Below are 24,109 nucleotides of genomic sequence, written 5' to 3'. Positions count from 1 at the left end.
TTGGGCAAGGAAAGTACAATCGACTGGAGGAAAATTCCAAGAGAAATTATCAATAAAATCTGCAACTTTCACCTTAGAACCAAAGAAAAGGGATTGATCCAGATTGGAGAGCTCTGCAATAGACTTCGAGTCCAGCCACCGATCCTGCCAGAAATTTATTTTCTCCCCATTACCTACAATCCATTGCTCATGTTCGGAAATAAAATTCCACACCTTCTTCAAGCCAGGCCATATGGAAGAGGATTTATATCCCATTTTCAGCGAACCACCAACATTAATAAATTGTTCCTTGAAAAATCTGCTCATGATGGAGTCTTCATGCTTAATTTGCCACGCCAATTTACATAAACAAGCAAAGTTCACTTCACGCAATTTTTTGATGCCCAAACCACCTTTTTTTGGTTTACACACCGTATCCCATTTAATCACAATCTTCTTTGAGACCTCCATATCCCCTGACCAGATAAAATTTCAGATCCAACGCTCCGCCAACTTCATCGATCCTTCGGGCCACCAATATATAGAGAAAGTATGGATTGGAATCCCAGAAATGACCGACTTAACAAGTTCCACCCTTCTAGCCATAGATAGGAGTTTCCCTTTCCATCCTGCAAGTCTGCCTTTTGTCTTATCCAGAAGAGGAAGAAGGTGGTTATTTTTCACTCTTCCTTTAAAGATCTCCACCCCCAGGTATTTGGTGGGAAAGGTAGCCACTACCACTCCCAAATACTCAGTAATAAATTGTCTTCTATGAGGAGCAATTTTTCCAAAAAATATCTTGCTTTTCTCCAAGTTAATCTTCTGACCAGAGAACTCCTGATACTTGGATAAAAAAACATGCAGCTGCTTAACATAAGTGGCAAAGCCATTCATAAAAATGAAAATGTCGTCTGCGAAAAGCAGATGAGAGGGAGTAACAGCACCTCTCGGACTCGAGAGAGATTTCATCTTATCTTCCACCACCATATTTTTAGGCCTCTACATAGCACTTACTCGGCCAAAATGAACAGAATAGGAGAGATGGGGTCCCCTTGTCTCAAACCACAGCCAACCCCAAAAAATCCCACTGGACCTCCATTCAATAAGATAGAAATCCTTGTTGAAATAAGCAGCTGGTGAACCCTGTTAATCCACTTTGGAGAGAAGCCAAATTTTTCTAACGTGGCAAGCAAAAAATCCCAAGAAAGAGAATCATAAGCCTTTTGCACGTCCAGCTTTATGCCCATACCACCTCCCCTTACTATAGAGTGCATCAAATTTGCTAGCTTGGACGCTAGGCCAATATTTGATGAGATGATTTTACCCTTCTGAAAGGCACCCTGTTCTGCAGAAATTAATCTTGGGAGAAGAGAAGTTAATCTAGTGGCAGAAATTTTGGATAAGACCTAACAAAAAAAATTCCCCATACATATGGGTCGAAATTTATCTAAGGATGATGCACCATTAATTTTAGGGATCAAGGTGAGGAAACAATTATTGACCCCTTTAGGAATCTTTCCAACCAGGAAAAAATTAAAAATTGCCCAACAAAAGTCTTTCTCCACAATGTCCCAACACCTTCTAAAAAACTGACTTGAGAAACCATCAGGCCCTGGAGAGCTATCTGCATCAAGGTCCCACACCGCCTGCTTGATTTCCTCTCTGGTAGGAATGGCATCCAGGAAAAAATTATCTTCATCAGATAATATTCTTGGAATTTGGTCCAGCAACTCATGGTGAGGAGATGTCTGAGTATGAGAGTGGAAATTCTCATAATAGTTAACCATATAATTGGCCAAATCCTGCTGCTCTGAAATCCAAGAACCATCCTCACGCTGCAGAGAGCTAATCTGATTTTTTGATCTTCTAATTTTAACCGAGAGATGGAAAAATTTTGAATTCCAATCCCCATTCTTTAACCATTTGATTTTTGCTTTCTCAGACCACATTTTCTCATGCAGCTTTGATGCATTCAAGAGAGCAGTTTTTGCATTGGCCTCTTCATTAAAAAGGAGGTCGGTCATTCCAGATTCAGCAATAGAATCCTGCACTCTTTTTAAATTTGACGTAGCCTTATCCACTTCCTCATTTAGATTAGGGAAAGCCCCTTTTGCCCAGGCCTTGACAGCTAATTTTACATTTTTTCAGCTTTTGGGCTAGTCTAGAAATTGGATTTCCACTAACAGACTGCGACCAAACATTCTCCACCAATGGGAGAAAACCATTGTTCTCCATCCAGAAGCTGTGGAAGAGAAATGGGATATTGGGGGGTTTTGGGACAGCAAAAGATTGAATCAACAAAGGAGAGTGATCCGACATAGAGCATGTGAGGACCCGCTGGGAAACATTCTTGAACTCATCAATCCACTGCTCATTATAAAAACTCCGGTCCAAGACCACCAGCATATTACCCCTTTTACGGTTATTCGACCAAGTGTATTTTTTCCCTTGAGAGGGGCAGGGAAAGAGCATAAACGAGTCAATCATAGCCTGGAACTCTGCTGCCGATCCCAAATTAAAATTACCCGGCCTTCTTTTCTCATGAGACATTAGAGTGGCATTAAAGTCGCCAATAACTACCCATGGAGAAGAAATAGTAGAAATCGAAGCAAGATCAGACCAAAGAGATCTACGCTCAATTTTGAAACAATTGGCATGAATAAATGACATGAGAACTCTTTTACCCATTTAATCAATCTCAACAGTGAGTTGTTGGCCTGACATTGAAACCAGGGAAGGACGAGCCATACCTCGCTTCCAGATAACCCAAATATTGGGCACCCTATCCTGACGATTATTGGGAATCACTTCAGCCGCATAACCCAATTTATCAAAAAATAATGAGGGAAAACTACTGACCTCAACCATCGGTTCAGCTACACATAGAATCTCTGGCGAAGATTCTCTGAGGAGAAATTTCAAAGCCCTCCTACCAGCCTCCTTTCGGACACCCCGAATGTTCCAGAACAGAACACGCATGGTTAACAATTTTTGCGACCACCTTTGTCAGGATTTGAAGCCTGACCGCTCTGCTTTTTCTTTCTTCTCCTTTTTTCTCCCACTTCTGTGCCTTTCTCGAGAGCCACCACCGCATCATCCACCACTATAACTTCCAATGTCACTGCTTCCCTCCTACTCAATGGAGCTCAAACAGAGGCCTAAGGGTCCCTATTGGAGGAAGATCGGCCTCCCCTACCAACCAAAATCCCACAACCAGAGGCTAAGGACATTCCCGTCCTCTTGGGACGTGAGGAATGACGCACAGGGTCCACAGGGAGAGCGTGAGTCACATCGTCCTGGTTCTGTTTTTGTATTCTGTTAGAGATAGGCGGGTTCCCATTTTGGTTCAATTCACCCTCCTCTTCATCATCTTGGTCTGAGAGAGACCCATATTCTAAGCCGGTCTCAAAGCTAGACCGGTCCACATCATGCTGACTCACATAATTGTTCATATCCACATCCTCTTGTGCCAATCCATTCTTTACTAAATTGGGGAGATTTGAAACAGTAGAGTCCAAATCAATTTGAATCTCTCCTTCTTCCATATCAGGAAAGTGGGGAGAGTTATTCACGGAAAGAGTGATACCATTCTCATCCTTTCCATTATGAGGAGATTGCTGAGAATGCTCTTGTTGATTTCCTTCCAAAATAGGAGAGAGCCGACCCACCGAGTTGGCCCTGGTTGAGTCAACTCCGTCTTCTTCAACGTATACCACCCCTGGAATCTCAGCCAATTTCTCAGCCGCACACTGCTTTTCGTCATCCACTTTCTTCAACCTACAGTTGGAAATCAAATGGCCTACTCGCTTGCAATGGGCACAGCGTTCCACATTATCCTCATATACAACCTTTTGACAAAATCCGTACACTTGAGAGGTGCCTGGTTCAAATCTCTCGACTTGGACTTCCTCCACCCTCACTGCCAAGTCAGAAATGTCAATCTCCACCAACACCCTTGCAAAATAACCGAGAAGGCCTTGTCTTGTTCGTCTGTCTAAGGCAACAGGGCGCCCTATCGCCTTTGCAATAGATAATAGGATGTTTTCATGCCAATATTCTGGTGGAAGATCTGGAAAACGTATCCACACAAGTTTTGTAAAGAATTGCTTCTCATGAATATTGAAATCAGGCTTCCAATGTTGAAATCGAATAACTTGATCACCAACCCTAAGGGCTGATCTTCGCCACACTACTGCCTTATCTCCCTCGCATTGAAATTGAAAGTTAACATATCCTTTTCCCAATGGATGCATTAGCACCCCTTGACTTAGGTTCCATTTTTCCCGAGCCTCGCTTCTCAAGGCATCCAAGGAGATCAAATGGAAGTTAACCCTTTCGATTAAGGCAAAACAGAAATTTTGTCTCTTCGATTCATAGTCTCTCTGAGGGATCACTACTCACCGTTTACCCCCTACCTGAATTGGCTCTGGAAGGGTGTCAATGGCAGGCCATGACGAAACACCCAAAGCTTTTGCATATGAAATTTGCTAGCTTGCACCCTCTTGTCTTTCAACCTGTGTAGGACCTTCTGAACCATGATCCAGAGATTCCTGAGCACCTCCATCATCATCCTCCACAGCCATAGCTCCATTCTCTCCTGAATCGCCAAACGCTATCTCTCCCATTCTCTCCTGAATCGTCAGAATCAGAAGACCTTATCCTTTCATCAAGTCTTCTCTTGAATAAAGGATCAATCGGTGAGAAAGTATCAGACAGTTTATAAAAATAAAATAAAAAGATTTCTTGGTTAGTGTCAAGATTGGGTTTTTCTTCAATTTTACTCTATTGTTATACTCTAAAATCAGATGGATGAAGCATGGGGACAGGAATTCTAGATTCTTCCATTTGTCTGTAAAAATGAGAAGAATTAGAAATACCATTAGATGCCTCAAGAAACAAGATGGGACTATTGTGGAAGGTCGCGACCAGTTGGGAGACTACATTGTGCAATTTTATGAGGATTTCCACAAAGCCACCCCAACTATAGATCATGTGGATCTTTTTGACTCCATTCCCATGGTTCTTCAACAAAACGACATTTTTTTCTTGGATTCTATCCCAGGTGATAAAGAGATAAAGAAGGCAATATGGGAGCTCGACTCAGACAGCTCTCCAGGACCAGATGGCTTTACAGGAGTTTTTTTTAAGAGATGCTAGAATATTGTTGAAAGGGAGGTATGCTCTGCAACTCGACATTTCTTTAGCTCTAGTCATATGCCTAGAGGGATAAACAACAATTTCTTAGTTCTGATACCTAAAGTGGAAGGTGCTTCCTCTCTGGACAAATTCCGTCCCTTATGCATGGGGAATTTTTTTTGCAAAGTCACATCAAAAGTGATGGCTTTGAGACTTGAAAAGTTCCTTCCTCGTCTGATTTCAGAAGAGCAGGGGGCTTTTCAAAAAGGGAAGTTAATTCACTCGAACATCAGTCTGACATCAGAGCTTGCTAACATGATGTTTGCTTCTACAAGAGGGGATGGTCTTGGCCTTAAAATTGACATTAAAAAAGCTTATGATACTATTTTGTGGTAGTTCCTGTTTCTGGTACTTCGTAAGTTTGGCTTCTCTAAGAAATGGGTGACGTGGCTGCATCAGATATTGATATCGACTAAGATATTAATTATGGTCAATGGGGGCCCGAAGGGGTACTTTGATGTCGAGAGAGGCTTAAGACAAGGGGACCCTATCTCTCCTTTACTCTTTATTATTGCGGAAGAAGTTTTGTTCAAAGGGATTAAGTCCTTGATTCACATGAATAAATTGAAGCCGCTTCAGGGTCCAAGAGGCGTCCCTCCCCCTAGTCATATCCTCTTCACAAATGACATCTTTATCTTTACCAATGCCACTATGAGGTATGTCAGAAATTAAAAGAATTTTTATTTAAATATCAGGAATTTTCAGGCCAATGTATAAGCTTAGAAAAAAGCAAGCTCTTCCTGGGGAAAATCCCTCTTGCCAGGAAGCAGTGCATCTCTAACATTCTGGGCATCCTGGTGTGCAATTTCCCTACAAAATATTTGGAGTGGAAATTTTCAAGGGAAGAATAAAGAAGGAGGCCTTGTTTCCGATCATGGACAAGGTTAAGAGTAGACTGGCAGGTTGGAAAGGCAAACTCTTGTCAATGGCGGGGAGGGTGGAATTGGTAAAGACTGTTATCTCTGGAATGTCTACCCATAGTTTCTCAGTTTACTGGTGGCCTACATCCCTCATTTCTCTGATGGAGAAATGGATGAGGAATTTTATATGGACAGGGGAGATTGACACGGCGAGGTCGATCACTGTCAAGTGGGACACCTTGTACAAGCCAAAGGTGGAAGGGGGGCTGGGAATAAGGAGGCTTAGAGATTCTAACAAGGCCATGCTCTGCAAACTTGTCTGGAGAATGAGAGAGGAAAAATCTACTGCTGCTTCTTTTCTCAGAGCTAGATTTGTCAAGAAAGATGGAAGAACTCTTAGAGACTGTCGCCCCTCCTCAATTGCCTTAGGAATCAAAAAAATGTGGAGTTTTGTGGACGACAAGGAAAGATGGATTATTGGTAATGGTCATCTTGCTAATTTTTGGAAGGATAAATGGTGGGGACAGAGATCTATAATGGAGGAGATCAACTTAGAGAATTCCAGTTCTCTAATCACTTCTGCTATAGTGAGAGATTTTATTAGAGAGGGACAATGGCATCTTCTAGAGGTAAATGCTCCTTTGCTTCAGCAGATTTTTAATTAGATAAAAAAGATTAAAATTCCTTGTGTGCACACGGAAGATGCAAGCGTTTGGTCTTTAACGCCTATGGGGAATTTCTCCATGGCGTCAGCTTGGGAAGTCATCAGAAAGGAGTCATCTAAGGTGCCCTGGGCCTCGTTAATTTGGCAAAAGGACTTACCCCCTATATATTCTACTTTTGGATGGCGGCTGGTTCACTATAAGCTTCCTACAGACGAGATCATTAAAAGCAAAGGTGTTTACTTGGCCTCTTGCTGTCATCTCTGTGGAATGGCCGAAGAAAATATCGATCATATTTTTCTTCAGTGCCCCTTCTCTATTTCTATATAGGAAAATTTTTTTAATTGTTTTGGGATTCAGTGGAAAAACCAGGGGTCGATTGCTAGCTTCCTGCTTTGGTGGAAGAGAAGAGCTACTGGATTCAATGTTAAAAAGCCATGGAAGATGGGATTTCTGATAACTACTTATCATCTATGGTGGGAGAGAAATCAAAGAAGGCATGAGGCTAAGGCTAGACAGGCTAAATTTAATTTTGAATCCATTAGACAGGAGCTGATTCTATGTCATGGCGATTCATTCAAAGAGGTTAAGGCAGTTTCGGATGTTATATGCTGCAGGAATCTGGGCTTATCGATTACTCCCTCAGATTCTTCTCCACCCCTTGAGGTGCACTGGTGTAAACCAGCCCCTGGTTGGATAAAGATCAATGTGGATGGTAGTTCCTTGGGTAACCCTGGCAAAGTTGGAGCAGGTGGTGTGATGCAAAACAGTGAAGGCCAGGTTTGTGACTCTTTTAGCATTTTCCTGGGTATTAAGAAGATATACGAGGCTGAGTTTGAAGCGGTATTGGAAGGGATTGCAATGGCGCAGGCTCATAACCTGCGCCATGTGTGTGGATAGAGTCAGACTCGGCGTCTGTGGTGTCTGCGATTCAACGAAGGCAGATCCCCTGGTTTGCTCTCCAAAAATGGATTTCTTTTCTTCATTATTTGGAATCCATTTCTTCGAAAATAACTCACTGTTTTCGGGAAGCTAACCCCATTGCAGATTTTCTAGCTGAAAAGGCCTCTAAAGCTGGGCTGTCTGAGATTTCTGTTGTATTTCCTAATCGCATTGTGGCAGAGCTTGAGAATGATGGTGCGAATATGCACAGATTTAGATTCTGTTAGGTCGCACGCTTGCTTTCTCTACTGATGGCTTTGCCGAAGGTGGAGAAAGCAAGTTGGCCTAGTGGGTTCAGCTGTATTTTTCTTTTTTTCTCTCCTATTTGGAAGTTTTTTCCATCTTAATAAAATTACCCTGTTACAAAAAAAAAAAAGTCAATTCATGGAGAATCTTCAACGTGCTCATTAAGATGTTGCTTGTCGTATTTTGAGGTACCTTAAAGTTCTTCAGGCAAAAGTTCTTATTTATCATTGTCATGGCCACACTAAAGTTGTAGGGTACTTCGATGCTTATTGGGTTGGTATCGCTGATAATCGTCTGTCCACCACTAGATATTGCACTTTTATTGGCACTAATCTTGTTTCTTGGAGGAGTAAGAAGTAGACTATTATGGCTAGGTCTAGTATGGAGTTTAAGTATAGAGCCATGGCTCATACTACAATTGAGTTGATGTGGTTGAAGTCTCTCTTACGAGAATTAGCGTAGGGGATGTATTGTGATAATCAAGCTAAAATCTGTATTTCTAGCAATCAAATGTAGTTATATGGAAGCTTATCTCAACTCTTTTTGTCAACTAGCTCTAGCAATTAACATGGTGATATCTTTATAACAACTTTGTTTTGACTTGCTTTTGTTGATGGCCGTTCCAAGCTAGGTATGTGGGATATATATACTCCATCTTTTGGGGGAGTGTTACAGTTGTGTCTAGATGGAGGTCCATGGAGATTGTGTTGTGTATCGTCGAGTCCTATTTGTAATCTGTTTTTTATCATATTAATAAGACCAGGCTAGGGCAATAGAATTAACATATCTATCACACATTTCTTATTCCTCGTACACCTCTTAAATAAGCAGTAAACAAGTTGTAACAGATACAAACTCTTACAACCACTTCTCATGTTCACACTAACCATGTTCACATTAAAAGTTACATAACTATATGATATAACTACTAAATACATAAAATAAAACAAGTACATAGAATAATAACTACACAAGCATATAACAGAAACCATGCATTGCATTCTTATTATAGAGGACTCAATTATTAAGAAAGAAAGACAATTGTGCTTCATCTAACACAATTGGATCAAGAGTGGTAGGAGCAATGGTTGGGTCATTGACTATGGCTTTGAGATCTGTAACATCTTTCTCCACATAAGCTTTTATGGTTGCAACAACAATCCCACCAACACATTTTCTCATTATGTCCCTAGAACCTTCTCCATTCTTGCACATAATCCCTGAAACCAGGCCAATAATGCCCGGGGGATTATCATTCAGCATGTCCATGTGACCATAATCAGTAGCCACCATATGGCCCCGAGTGGGCTTAGATTCCTTGAGAACTCCTCACGATTCACTCCAGTAGGGGCACAAGGTGGGGTCAAAAAACCCGCCTGTTTACATCCCAGCCCTGTTCCCACCACCATCACAGGGATCCCAAGATTGAGAGATTGTTCTTGGAAGGTAAGGATTTCTGGGCGAAGTTGATTATCTTTATCTTGACCTGCAACAGGGTCTATGTCTATTAACACAAAAAAGCTAAGCGACATCTTGGCATAGGTGCCTAGTGCAAGAGCAAAAGCAGCTTTGCCTCCTCTGCTATGGCCTGCAAGGGCAAGCTTGGTGAGGTCTATTTCAACCTTTTCAGGGAACACCAATTTCAGGCCTTGAGAAAACCAGTTTGTGACCTCAGCGGCCGAATTTATCTCGTCGTAGCCGGAATCCCACGGCCGTAGGGGATTATATAGCTAGAAAATCAAACCAAAATTCACATTAACATTAGATAGTTGTTTTAAGTTAATTCTCACTAAATATATATGATGAGAAGAAGATATATACAAACCTGGGGAGCGATAGATATATAACCATGGGAAGCTATATGTGTGAGGAGCTCTGAGTAGAAAGAATTGTAGAGAGCGAAGCCATGAAGAAAGTGGAGAACTGGGTAAGTGCCTGCTTTCGCTGGTGTGAATATTAGCAATGACTTGGGAGGTGGAGAATCGATGGATGAACCTCTACTTTCCACATTATGCTGTTCACTTCATACTCCCCAGTTTCAAACACACTAATTGTGGTAGTGCCAATACTGCTCAAAGCGGGCTTAGCTTCTTCCAATAGAGCCATCTCTCTCTCTCTCTGTCTAGTAGCTACCTAACTTGTGGCTGACAAGATCAAGTCTCAGCTCCTATTTATAAAGTTTTGAGACAAATAAGGGTTTGGCTGCTTTATGAATATAATGAACTTGGAGATAAAAATGTGGTTGCTTTCATCAGAGGCCCCCTTTAAGCATGATAAGGAGGTGAACGTGGTGGCAATTAAGAGAGAAAAAAAGGGGGTGAGGGTGGCTACTGTTATGCGCTTTGGCTTACCATCACAGATCACTGGTTAAAATGGAGGGAATTGTGACATATGAAGTCAGAATTTTTTGTTCGCCATGTATGTATTGACTGCTGAAATGTATAGGTTTTGGTAAGGTTTTTAGACCAAATTTACGTAGAAGACAATGTACATATATAGCAGCCACAATAGCCTAAACTGAGATACATTACTGCAGTGTTTCCCTGGACTGGGTGTAGAATTGGCTCGAGGCATTTTCTTTACCCCTTTTTACCCTGAAAAAGCCAGTTCACCTTGCATCGTTGAACCGGTAACCATCTTTTGGCTAACGTAGCCTCCTCTGTCCCGCGGGACCAACAATGGGTAGTATTGACTTAAAATTATTATTAAGATAAATTCAAATTCGAGAGTGGACCAGGTCTCGTGCTAGAATAATTCTCATACGATCCTGATCTACATGCATGAAACCCACAAAAAAAAAAAAAACCATGTGGTGGTGTATGATGGTTCTCGTACGAGAACCTGATCCAAACACTTTAAATTCCCAAATAATTAACCAATGTGACACAACCCCATTCGGTGGAAAGGAGCAATGCTAGGTTTTTAACAATGGCTTTCAAATCTAAATGTCACTCGAAATAAAGCATGTTCAAGGAAACAACCACAATCCCACCAATTGCAATTCCTCATGTGTTTTCTGCAACGACCTCCGTTCTAGCAACCACTCCCCGAAAGCAGGCCTAGGATGCCGATGGGGTTGGGGTTGGGGTTGGCATTCTTTCAAGGAAGAATCCTGTTGTAATCAAGGATGGTGAAAAAAAAATAATCGTAACCCTACTATTTTAACTTTTGATTATAATTTTTTCCCAATGAAGGTAAATATTGTTAGGGGAAGGGATTCATCCACAAGAACCTAAGGGTGTCAAAATGGAACCGAAATAGAGAATCAGAACCACACCACACCTTTTACGATCGAACTGAAGTGGATCACATAGAAATTATCCAATTCTGATTTCATAGGTTCTCTATCCGATGCAATCCTATTAAAAACAGGAAAACCAAATAAGCATAGTTTGTATCTGATGAACATATATACTTTTGGTCCAACAGTACTAACTACAAGTTTCTCACGCAAAGATGGGTGAGGTATGTTATTGGGTTAAAAATAACTAAATAAGAATGTAGGTATCATACTCCAAACTCTCATACACATTAAACATTATTAATTGTTGGATCAAGAAGTCCTAGACTCCCCAAACAGTACTAAAACAGGAAATAGTGTAGTATAACATATCTAGTTATTTTGATACGATGATGTAACGATTTTCGTAGCATCAAGTTACTTTTATATGATGCATTAAAATTACCATAGTATGTGATAAACTAAATATATTGTAAATAATGGAATTAGACGGAATTTAATTTACCGTAGCATATGGTTAACTTTTCTACTATGCCCGTTAAATATCCATAGTATATAAAACCTTTCTTACTGTGATATAAATATCTGTTGTATTTGGTACCATAACCCTCTCTAGCTCTCGACTTTCTCGATCATATCATTCTCATCATTGATCGAACCTGTGAGAGAAGAAGCGCTAGCGCCGAGGGTCTCATGTTTGCCTTCAAATCGTTTTTGCCTGATCAGAGAACCCTTTATTTCATGGAGCTTTTCCGTCACTTTGTCTTTTGGCAGAAATTCCGGTGGAACTCCTTGTGAACGGAGTGCCAACGGTCTATCTCCGTACATTAGAAAGGTTTATTTTGGTTGATTATTTGGGATATCGTTTGGCTCATGTCTTCCTTCAAATTGTTTTTTCCTGATCAGAGAACCCTCTAGTTCACGCAGTACCAAAGGTTTGTCTCTGAACATTTGGAAGGGTATATTTTGGTTGATTTTTGTTTGGGATATCGTTTGGTTCATGTTTCCAGAATACAAAAATTTATCTTCGTCGACCTTCGACTAAGTGATAACTAAAACTGTGAGTATTGAAAATTTCTTCTTTCTGTCCTTATCATTCTATATTAATTTTCCCCGCAATGATGGACGTTTTGAATGCTTTGTTTTTGGCGGAACTGGGTTGCCTCTTTAGCTTCTCAAATTATAAATTGGCAAGTCTACCATTGTACAGAGATAAAGTAAGCGATGTTGTTCCCATTACTGGTAGCACTAGCTAGCACTGTCAATTCTGATTACCTATTGTGCTGGAGTGGAGCGAAAAGTCTACCCTACTGATTGTTCCAGCCGGCCGCTCTCTGGTTTGGGATTGGAGATAAAAACACCGTTGCTTTCATCAGAGGTCCCCTTTAGAAGCATGAAAAGGATCGTTTGGTTCATGTTTGCAGAATACAAAAATTTATCTTCATCGAGCTTCGGCTAAGTGGTAACTGAAACTGTGAACATTGAAAATTTCTTCTTTCTGTCCTTATCATTCTATATTAATTTTCCCTACAATGGTGGACGTTTTGAATGCTTTGTTTTTGGCGGAACTAGGTTGCCTCTTTAGGTTCTCAAATTATGAATTGAAAAGTCTACCATTGTATAGAGATATAGAAAGGGACGTTGTTCTCATTACTGGTAGTGCTAGCTGGCACTGTCAATTCTTATTACCTATTGCGCTGGAGTGGAGCGAAAAGTCTACCTTACTGATTGTTCCAGCCAGCCTCCCTCTGGTTTGGGATTGGAGATAAAAAAAGTCGTTGCTTTCATCAGAGGTCCCCTTTAGAAGCATGATATGGATCGTTTGGATCATGTTTGCAGAATACAAAAAATTATCTTCGTCGAGCTTCGGCTTTGTGATAACTGAAACTGTGAGCATTGAAAATTTCTTCTTTCAGTCCTTATCATTCTACATTAATTTTCCCTTCAATGGTGGACGTTTTGAATGCTTTGTTTTCGGAGGAACTGGGTTGCCTCTTAAGGTTCTTAAATTATAAATTGACAAGTCTACCCTTGTACAGAGATATAGAAAGGGACGTTATTCCCATTACTGGTGGCGCTAGCTGGCACTGTCAATTCTTATTACCTATTGTGCTGGAGTGGAGCGAAAAGTCTACCTTACTGATTCTTCCAGCAGGCCCCTCCCTGGTTTGGGATTGGAGATAAAAATGTCGTTGCTTTCATCAGAGGTCCCCTTTAGAAACATGATAAGGACCGTTTGGTTCATGTTTACAGAATACGAAAATTTATCTTCATCGAGCTCTGGCTAAGTGATAACTGAACCATTGAGCATTGAAAATTTCTTCTTTTTGTCCTTTCCATTCTATATGAATTTTCCCTGCAATGGTGGACGTTTTGAATGATTTGTTTTTGGCGGAGCTGGGTTGCCTCTTTAGCGTCTCAAATTATAAATTGACAAGTCTACCATTGTATAGAGATATAGAAAGGGTGGTTGTTCCTGTTACTGGTAGTGCTAGCTGGCACTGTCATATCTTATTACCTATTGTGTTGGAGTGGAGCGAAAAGTCTACCTTACTTATTGTTCTAGCCAGCCCCTCCCTGGTTTGGGATTGGAGATAAAAAAAGTCGTTGCTTTCATCAGAGGTCCCCTATAGAAGCATGATAAAGAGGTAAACATGGTGGCAATTAAAAGAGAATAAAAGGGGTGAGGTTCGAAATTGTTGGTGTCTAATCCACACATGAAATCCTATTTTTTTTATTTTTTTTTTTTTACAATAAATTTTCGCATTAAGTGGATTCCACATGAAGATCACACATCGTAAGGGAACCATTCTCGTGCTCAGACTTGGTCACTATTTATGCAGTTTTGACCTATCATCACAAAGTATTAAAAAAAATTATTTAACACAAGCAAAATGTGGCAGATTAAAAGTAGGATAGCAAATGTCAAATTGGGTTGTGCTAATCAGGACGAGAAGTGTATGTTTCATCATTTATGGTTTTCTTTATAGATTAGTTTTCAATTAAGTGTCAAATTGTGTTGTTCTAAAAGAAGGTAGTCTTTCTCTTTAGGTTCTATTGAACAAATTCTTCACAATTGCACTATTTGCCTTGAAGATTTTTGTTGTATCCCCCACTTTAGTTGTTTATAGATTGTACTGTTTCTTGGTTTTGTTTTGTTAGAGTCCTCCCCTTTGGATAGTCAATGAAGTTGTGTGTTGTTTCTTTTTCTTTGTTTAATATATATTGATGTGAGAGTATACCGCAGTTACCACTATTTCTCCCAACATCTTAACAAATTAAACATCAATAAACACAGCCACATTCAATGAAATGAAGCAATGCTTGGTTTCTTAACTGTGGCAATTCTGATTTTTGCTCCAAATAAGGTTGTTTAAGGAAAAAACAATGATCCCACCAATTGACATTATTAGTGCAACTTACCTTTTGGCTTACCCTATTTTTCATTCACACACCAAGCATGTGGAGATGGATTGACTTTCATGTTGTACATGAAAAGGTTGTACACAGCAAGTTAATTATTAATTTCATTTCCACCAATAATCAAATTGAAAACATTACAATTAAGGGATTGCCATCAACTGTGGCTCTAGTTGTTTATGTTAATAATATCATTATTTCAAGTACTGACCTTGTTATGATCCCATATCAGCTTATGGGGGTTGATCCCACATTGGTTTCCTATCGGAATTGATGTGGGTTGATATGGTCTTGGGTCCCCTCACCTTGTAAATGGGTTTATAGGGTTGAGTTTTTCTGGGATCGTAATAGACCTTTCATGCATTCAAGCGGTTAATCAGCACTTTCGGATGAAAGATCTAGGCGTTCTCATGTATTTTTTGGGGATTGAAGTTGTTCGTTGCAAAAAAAATATTTGTCTATCTCAGAGGAAGTATGTTCTAGATCTTCTTCTTGAAACAAGTATGCTAGACTATAAACCTGTTGACAACCCTATGGATCCAAATCTAAAACTCGATGCATGTGATGGTGAAGAATTTGAGGATAAGCATCAATACAAAAGACTAATTGAAAAGCTGATTTACTCATCTGTATATTTTTTTTGCTATTGGTGCCATTAGACAATTCATGGAGAATCTTCAACGTGCTCATCGAGATGTTGCTTGTCGTATTTTGAGGTACCTTAAAGTTCTTCTGGCTAAAGTTCTTACTTTTTTTTTTTTGAAACAGGGTAATTTATTAAGAAGGGAAAAACATCCAAATAGGAGTGGAAAAAAGAAAAATGCAGCTGACGCCACTAGCCCAACTTGCTATCTCCACCTTCAGCAAGGCCGTCAGCAGAGAAAGCAAGCGAGCATCCTAGCCAAATCTAAATTTGTGCATATTCGCACCATCATTCACAAGCTCTGCTACAATGCGATTAGGAAAATCCACTGAAATCTCAGACAGGCTAGATTTAGAGGCCTTTTTAGCTAGAAAATCTGCAATGGGGTTAGCTTCCCGAAAGCAGTGAGTTATTTTCCAAGAAATGGATTCCAAATAATGAAGAAAAGGAATCCATTTTTGGAGAGCAAACCAGGGGATCTGCCTTCGTTGAATCGCAGACACCACAGACGCCGAGTCTGATTCTATCCACACATGTGTCGCATTATGAGTCTACGCCATTGCAATCCCTTCCAATACCGCTTCAAACTCAGCCTCGTATATCTTCTTAATACCCAGGAAAATGCTAAAAGAGTCACAAACCTGGCCTTCACTATTTTGCATCACACCACCTGCTCCAACTTTGCCAGGGTTACCCAAGGAACTATCATCCACATTGATCTTTATCCAGCCAGGGGCCGGTCGACACCAGTGCACCTCAAGGGGTGGAGAAGAATCTGAGGGAGAAATCGATAAGCCCAGATTCCTGCAGCATAAAACGTCTGAAACTTCCTTAACCTCTTTGCATGAACTGCCATGACATAGAATCAGCTCCTGTCTGAGGGATTCAAAATTAAATTTAGCCTGTCTTGCCTTAGCCTCATGCCTTCTTTGATTTCTCTCCCACCATAGATGATAAGTAATTAGCAGAAATCCCATCTTCCATGGCTTTTTAACGTTGAGGCCAGTAGCTCTTCTCTTCCACCATAGTAGGAAGTTAGCAATCGACACCTGATTTTTCCACTGAATCCCAAAACAATTAAAAAATTTTTCCCATATAGAAATAGAGAATGGGCAGTGAAGAAAAATATGATCAACATTTTCTTCGGCCATTCCACAGAGATAACAGCAAGAGGCCAAGTAGACACCTTTGCTTTTAATGATCTCGTCTATAGGAAGCTTACAGTGAACCAGCCGCCATCCAAAAGTAGAATATCTAGGGGGTAAGTCCTTTTGCCAAATTAACGAGGCCCAGGGCACCTTAGGTGACTCCTTTCTGATGACCTCCCAAGTTGACGCCGTGGAGAAATTCCCCATAGGCGTTAAAAACCAAACACTTACATCTTCTGTTTGCACACTAGGAATTTTAATCTTTTTTATCTGATTAAAAATCTGCTTAAGCAAAGGAGCATTTACCTCTGGAAGATGCCATTGTCCCTTTCTAATAAAATCTCCCACTATAGCAGAAGTGATTAGAGAACTGGAATTATCTAAGTTGATCTCCTCCATTATAGATCTCTGTCCCCACCATTTATCCTTCCAACAATTAGCAAGAAGACCATTACCAATAATCCATCTTTCCTTGTCGTCCATAAAACTCCACAATTTTTTTATTCCTGAGGTAATAGAGGAGGGGCGACAGTCTCTAAGAGTTCTTCCATCTTTCTTGACAAACCTAGCTCTGAGAAAAGCAGCAGCAGTAGATTTCTCCTTTCTCATTCTCCAAATAAGTTTGCAGAGCATGGCCTTGTTAGAATCTCTAAGCCTCCTTATTCCCAGACCCCCTTCCACCTTTGGCTTGCACAAGGTGTCCCACTTGACAATGATCGACCTCACCGTGTCAATCTCGCCTGTCCAAATAAAATTCCTCATCCATCTCTCCATCAGAGAGGTGAGGGATGTGGGCCACCAGTAAACTGAAAAACTATGGGTAGGCAATCTAGAGATAACAGTTTTTACCAATTCCACCCTCCCTGCCATTGACAAGAGCTCGCCTTTCCAACCTGCCAGACTACTCTTAATCTTGTCCATGATCGGAAATAATGCCTCCTTTTTTCTTCCCTTGAAAATTTGCACTCCAAGATATTTGGTAGGGAAATTACACACCGGGATGCCCAGAATGTCAGAGATGCATTGCTTCCTGGCAAGAGGGATTTTTCCCAGGAGGAGCTTGCTTTTTTCTAAGCTCATACATTGGCCTGAAAATTCCTGATATTTAAGCAAAAAATCCTTTAAATTTCTGACATACCTCATAGTGGCATTGGAGAAGATAAAAATATCATCTGCAAAGAGGATATGACTAGGGGTAGGGATGCCTCTTGGACCCTGAAGCGGCTTCAATATATTCAAGTGAATCAAGGACTTAATCCCTCTGGACAAAACTTCTTCCGTAATAATAAAGAGTAAAGGAGAGATAGGGTCCCCTTGTCTTAAGCCTCTCTCAACATCAAAGTACCCCTGCGGGCCTTCATTGACCATAATTGATATCTTAGTCGATATCAATATCTGATGTAGCCACGTAACCCATTTCTCAGAGAAGCCAAACTTACGAAGAACCAGAAACAGGAAATGCCACGAAATAGTGTCATAAGCTTTTTAATGTCAATTTTAAGGCCAAGACCACCCCCTCTTGTAGAAGCAAACATCATATTAGCAAGCTCTGATGCGAGACTGATGTTCGAATGAATTAATTTCTCTTTTTGAAAAGCCCCTTGCTCTTTTGAAATCAGACGAGGAAGGAACTTTTCAAGTCTCAAAGCCATCACTTTAGATATGACCTTGCAAAAAAAATTCCCCATGCATAAGGGGCGGAATTTGTCCAGAGAGGAAGCACCTTCCACTTTAGGTATCAGCACCAAGAAATTGTTGTTTATCCCTCTAGGCATATGACTAGAGCTAAAGAAATGGCGAGTTGCAGAACATGCCTCCCTTCCAATAATATTCCAGCATCTCCTAAAAAAAAACTCCTGTAAAGCCATCTGGACTTGGAGAGTTGTCCGGGTCGAGCTCCCATATTGCCTTCTTTATCTCTTCATCACCCGGGATAGAATCCAAGAAAAAAATATCGTTTTGTTGAAGAACCGTGGGAATGGAGTCAAGAAGGTCCACATGATCTATAGTAAGGGTGGCTTTGTGGAAATCCTCATAAAATTGCACAATGTAGTCTCCCAGCTGTTCGCAACCTTCCACAATGGTCCCATCTTGTTTCTTGAGGTATCTAATGGTATTTCTAATTCTTCTCATTTTTGCAGACAAATGGAAGAATTTAGAATTCCTGTCCCCCTGCTTCATCCATCTGATTTTAGCCTTTTCCGCCCATAACTTTTCATGCAAATCCAAGGCTTTAATCAAAGAAGTTTTTGCATCTACTTCCCTAGCAAAAGAGTGGTCATCTAACCCGTTGGCTTCAATGTCTAACTGCACCTGCTTTAAGTTTTTTTTTTGCATCTTCAAGAGCTCTATCAATGTTTGGAAAGGAGTTCTTAGCCCAGTTTTTCAAAACTTCTTTTAATTTTTTCAGCTTGAGCATGAGGACGAAGATAGGGTTCCCTGAAACCCATTCACTCCAAGATGAGTTAACCACAGTCTCAAAATCTATATGGTCTATCCAAAATTTGTGAAACCGAAAAGAGGCATTAGACGGTCTCTGAGATATAGCTGAAGTGACCATAATAGGGGCGTGATCCGAGGCAATTCGATCAAGGACTGTTTGGGCACAATCCTGAAATCGAGATATCCATTCGTCATTACAGAAGCTTTTATCCAACACTGCGCAAACATTACCTCTGCGGCGGTTGTTGGACTAAGTAAACTTCATTCCAGAAGAAGGCACTTGAGCCATTACACAAGCATCAACCATGGCTCCAAATTCAGCTACCGACCCCATACTGAAGTTGCCCGGCCCTCTCTTCTCATGAGATTGCAAGGTTGCATTAAAATCACCCATAATTGCCCATGGAGTAGGGGACTGAGGAGAATCAGCCATCAACTTCATCCACAAGGATCTTCTTTCAGCTCTAAAGCTACTCGCATGAACGAAAGAGATCTGAGTAGTAATTGAGTCCCATGTAATAGTAACCGAAATATGCTGCTCTGACTCAGCAATAATTGTAGGAATATTTAAATTTCTCTTCCAAACTATCCATAAATTTGGAGCCTTTCCGACCCGAGTATTATGAATAAAATTGCAACAGAATCCCAATCTATTAAAGAATAAATTAGGGAAATTAGTTACCTCGATCATTGGCTCCGCAATGCAAACAATATCAGGATCCTTTTCTTTCACAAGTACACGTAAGGCATTCTTACCAGAGGCCTTCTTCATACCCCTGATATTTCAGAAGAGCAGCTTCATAATGTCACTTTTTGGTATGGGTCTGATGAGCTGACTTGGTTGTCTGCTCCTTTTCCATAATAACTTTTCCCTTCCTTGCTGCCGCCTCCTCTGCGCATAAAGCATTATCAATAGTAGCAACCTCTGGATGGTGAACAATAGCACGACCTCCCACCAGCTGGGTGGGAGGAAGGCCCTTTACGATATGCTCGGACACCACCCCTTCCTCACCTCTACCGCCTCTGCCACCTCTAGTTGATCCTCAACCAGCATGACCTCCATGGTAATTAATATTATGTCGAGGCCTTAAGTTCCAAGCTGCAAAAGATTCCTCCAAGTGGTTTCCAGCCCTTGGAGTAGCATCATCCTCTCCCTGCTCGCTTCCTTCCAAAGAGGCAAATTCCCCGTCGGATACCGTGTTGATGTGGTCCGACCCATATTCACCCTCACCCAATGGATTATCCACCATATTTGGCTCCAGATCCTCCCTGCACTGATTATTGTTAGAATTCGGCCCTCCCAAATTCTGTGAAAGGATATTTCCATAGTGAGAAATATTCTCTTTGTCTAAGTCAACCACCAGATTTCCCTCCACAAGGCAATTCATATCCCCATTCACTGTTTCCATAACCATAGGAGGGAAATATTCTCCTACCAATCTGGGACTCGTCACACGGCTAGGGTTGGCCACTTTTGCAGTCGACCCTTCTGTCCCAACTCCGGCGAGGTTACCATGGACATGATCATCTGCGACAAAACTGCCATTATTCTGGGCAACAGGCTTTCTTTCGTCCCTCTTATCGCGGCATTGGTTGGCCATATGGCCCAGTTTTCTGCATAAGGTGCATCTTGAGAGATCGTCCTCATACATCACCCATTGTTTGAACCAGAAAATGATGTCTGTACCAGGTTTCTTTCGTTCCACTTGGATCTCCTCCACCCTGGCTCCGACCAACTCGACCTCAGCGAGGACTCTGGCGTAGTTGCCCATGGTGCCATTCAATGTTTTGCGATCCAAAGCTATAGGCCTCCCTGTGGCTTTGGCCATTGTCAGAAGGATTTTTTCATGCCAGTACTCCATCGGGAGTTCAAGGAAACGAACCCAGACTAGTTTAGTTTGGGTGTGATTATTATGGATACTAAATTCTGGCCTCCACCTCTGAAATCTAATCACCTGAGTCCCAACTTTTATGGGTCCTCGCCTCCATACTGATGACATATCCCCCTCCCTCTCAAAGTGAAAGAGAATGAAACCCTTCCCTAGAGGAGCAAGATTAACCTTCCCCTTCAAGTTCCATAACTTTGCCGAATCATGACGGATATCATCCATGGAGATGAACCTGAAATTCACCCTTCCGATCAGGGAAAAAGAGAACGTTTGAAGTTTCTCTTCATAGGCCTCTTGTGGTACCACCACCTTAGTCAGAGGCCCAGCGCGGATAGGCTCTGGAAGGTCATCCACATCTGGCAACCCCTTCTTTGACACAGCAGCATAGGATCGACGACCTTCAACATCTCCTCCACGTCGTTGGCCCCCCATTGCTGCACCCTCCAGAGGCCTGAACTCCTCAGGCACTATTTCTCTAGGATCCTCTATTGAAGCATAGCCATGGTTGGGAGCAAGGCTCCAGAAATCAGTGATCAACCGTGGTTTACTTCAATCAAGTGGCTGGCCTCTGGCAGGGACAAAAAATTCCAGCCCAGTTTCCAATCTCTCCTCTTCCTCTCTCCTCGTCTCCAAAAATATATTGGACAAAATCTCTAAGTGCTTTACCAATTGAGCTACAGATTTTCGAGATCCTAGAGCATGCACACAGCCAGGAGAACAACAGCATCCTCCGGCAAAAGTTCTTATTTATCATTGTCATGGCCACACTAAAGTTGTAGGGTACTTCGATGCTTATTGGGTTGGTATAGCTAACAATCGTCTGTCCACCACTAGATATTGCACTTTTATTGGCAGTAATCTTCTTTCTTGGAGGAGTAAGAAGTAGACTATTATGGCTAGGTCTAGTATGGAGGCTAAGTATAGAGCCATGGCTCATACTACAATTGAGTTGATGTGGTTGAAGTCTCTCTTACGAGAATTAGCGTAGGGGATGTACTGTGATAATCAAGCTACAATCTGTATTTCTAGCAATCAAATGTAGTTATATGGAAGCTTATCTCAACTCTTTTTGTCAACTAGCTCTAGCAATTAACATGGTGATATCTTTATAACAACTTTGTTTTGATTTGCTTTTGTTGATGGCTGTTCCAAGCTAGGTATGTGGGATATATATACTCCATCTTTTGGGGGAGTGTTAGAGTTGTGTCTAGATGGAGGTCCATGGAGATTGTGTTGTGTATCGTCGAGTCCTATTTGTAATCTGCTTTTTATCATATTAATAAGACCAGGCAAGGGCAATAGAATTAACATATCTATCACACATTTCTTATTCCTCTTACACCTCTTAAATAAGCAGTAAACAAGTTGTAACAGATACAAACTCTTACAACCACTTCTCTTGTTCACACTAACCATGTTCACATTAAAAGTTACATAACTATATGATATACCCACAACACCTATACTCCACCTTGGATAACTACTAAATACATAAAATAAAACAAGTACATAGAATAATAACTACACATGCATATAACAGAAACCAGGCATTACATTCTTATTATAGAGGACTCAATTATTAAGAAAGAAAGACAATTGGGCTTCATCTAACACAATTGGATCAAGAGTGGTAGGAGCAATGGTTGGGTCATTGACTATGGCTTTGAGATCTGTAACATCTTTCTCCACATAAGCTTTTATGGTTGCAACAACAATCCCACCAACACATTTTCTCATTATGTCCCTAGAACCTTCTCCATTCTTGCACATAATCCCTGAAACCAAGCCAATAATGCCCGGGGGATTATCATTCAGCATGTCCATGTGACCATAATCAGTAACCACCATATGGCCCCGAGTGGGCTTAGATTCCTTCAAGAACTCCTCATGATTCACTCCAGTAGGGGCACAAGGTGGGGTCAAAAAACCCGCCTGTTTACATCCCAGCCCTGTTCCCACCACCATCACAGGGATCCCAAGATTGAGAGATTGTTCTTGGAAGGTAAGGATTTCTGGGCGAAGTTGATTATCTTTATCTTCACCTGCAACAGGGTCTATGCCTATTAACACAGAAAAGCTAAGCGACATCTTGGCATAGGTGCCTAGTGCAAGAGAAAAAGCAGCTTTGCCTCCTCTGCTATGGCCTGCAAGGGCAAGCTTTGTGAGGTCTGCTTCAACCTTTTCAGGGAGCACCAATTTCAGGCCTTGAGAAAACCAGTTTGTGACCTCAGCGGCCGAATTTATCTCGTCGTAGCCGGAATCCCACGGCCGTAGGGGATTATATAGCTAGAAAATCAAACCAAAATTCACATTATCATTAGATAGTTGTTTTAAGTTAATTCTCACTAAATATATATGATGAGAAGAAGATATATACAAACCTGGGGAGCGTTAGCTATATAACCATGGGAAGCTATATGTGTGAGGAGCTCTGAGTAGAAAGAATTGTAGAGAGCGAAGCCATGAAGAAAGTGGAGAACTGGGTAAGTGCCTGCTTTCACTGGTGTGAATATTAGCAATGACTTGGGAGGTGGAGAATCGATGGATGAACCTCCACTTTCCACAGTTATGCTGTTCACTTCATACTCCCCAGTTTCAAACACACTAATTGTGGAAGTGCCAACACTGCTCAAAGCGGGCTTAGCTTCTTCCAATAGAGACATCTCTCTCTCTCTCTCTGTCTAGTAGCTACCTAACTTGTGGCTGACAAGATCAAGTCTCAGCTCCTATTTATAAAGTTTTGAGACAAATAAGGGTTTGGCAGCTTTATGAATATAATGAACTTGGAGATAAAAATGTGGTTGCTTTCATCAGAGGTCCCCTTTAAGCATGATAAGGAGGTGAACGTGGTGGCAATTAAGAGAGAAAATAAGGGGGTGAGGGTGGCTACTGTTATGCGCTTTGGCTTACCATCACAGATCAATGGTTAAAATGGAGGGAATTGTGACATATGAAGTTAGAATTTTTGTTCGCCATGTATGTATTGACTGCTGAAATGTATAGGTTTTGGCAAGGTTTTTAGACCAAATTTACGTAGAAGACAATGTACATATATAGCAGCCACAATAGCCTAAACTGACATACATTACTGCAGTGTTTCCCTGGACTGATTGTAGAATTGGCTCGATGCATTTTCTTTACCCCTTTTTACCCTGAAAAAGCAAGGTCACCTTGCGTCGTTGAACCGGTAACCATCTTTTGGCTAACCTAGCCTCCTCCGTCTCTCGGGACCAACAATGGGTAGTATTGACTTAAAATTATTATTAAGATAAATTCAAATTCGAGAGTGGACCAGGTCTCGTGCTAGAATAATTCTCATACGATCCTGATCTACATACATGAAACCCACAAAAACAAAAACAAAAAAAAAAAAAAAAAAAAACCATGTGGTGGTGTATGATGGTTCTCGTACGAGAACCTGATCCAAACACTTTAAATTCC

General features: G+C 41.1%; 1 protein-coding gene and 1 pseudogene across 1 annotated transcript; both read right to left on the bottom strand.

Annotated features, from left to right (window-relative positions):
- Positions 1-8,658: 8,658 nt before the first annotated feature.
- LOC122060180 lies at positions 8,659-10,025 on the bottom strand (annotated as a pseudogene).
- Positions 10,026-21,967: 11,942 nt separating this feature from the next.
- On the bottom strand, positions 21,968-23,368 carry LOC122059453 (chlorophyllase-1-like). Its single transcript, XM_042622241.1, has 2 exons — positions 23,050-23,368; positions 21,968-22,954 (listed from the first exon to the last, which is right to left on the bottom strand). Exons 1-2 carry the CDS (start codon positions 23,329-23,331, stop codon positions 22,241-22,243), a joined length of 996 nt encoding a protein of 331 aa, XP_042478175.1. The 5' UTR covers positions 23,332-23,368; the 3' UTR covers positions 21,968-22,240.
- Positions 23,369-24,109: the final 741 nt, after the last annotated feature.

This window comes from Macadamia integrifolia, chromosome 13, assembly GCF_013358625.1.
Source record: "Macadamia integrifolia cultivar HAES 741 chromosome 13, SCU_Mint_v3, whole genome shotgun sequence".
Taxonomy (NCBI): Eukaryota; Viridiplantae; Streptophyta; class Magnoliopsida; order Proteales; family Proteaceae; genus Macadamia; species Macadamia integrifolia.
Note: the sequence above shows the minus strand (reverse complement) of the source record. Positions and strands in the feature narration are given on the sequence as shown.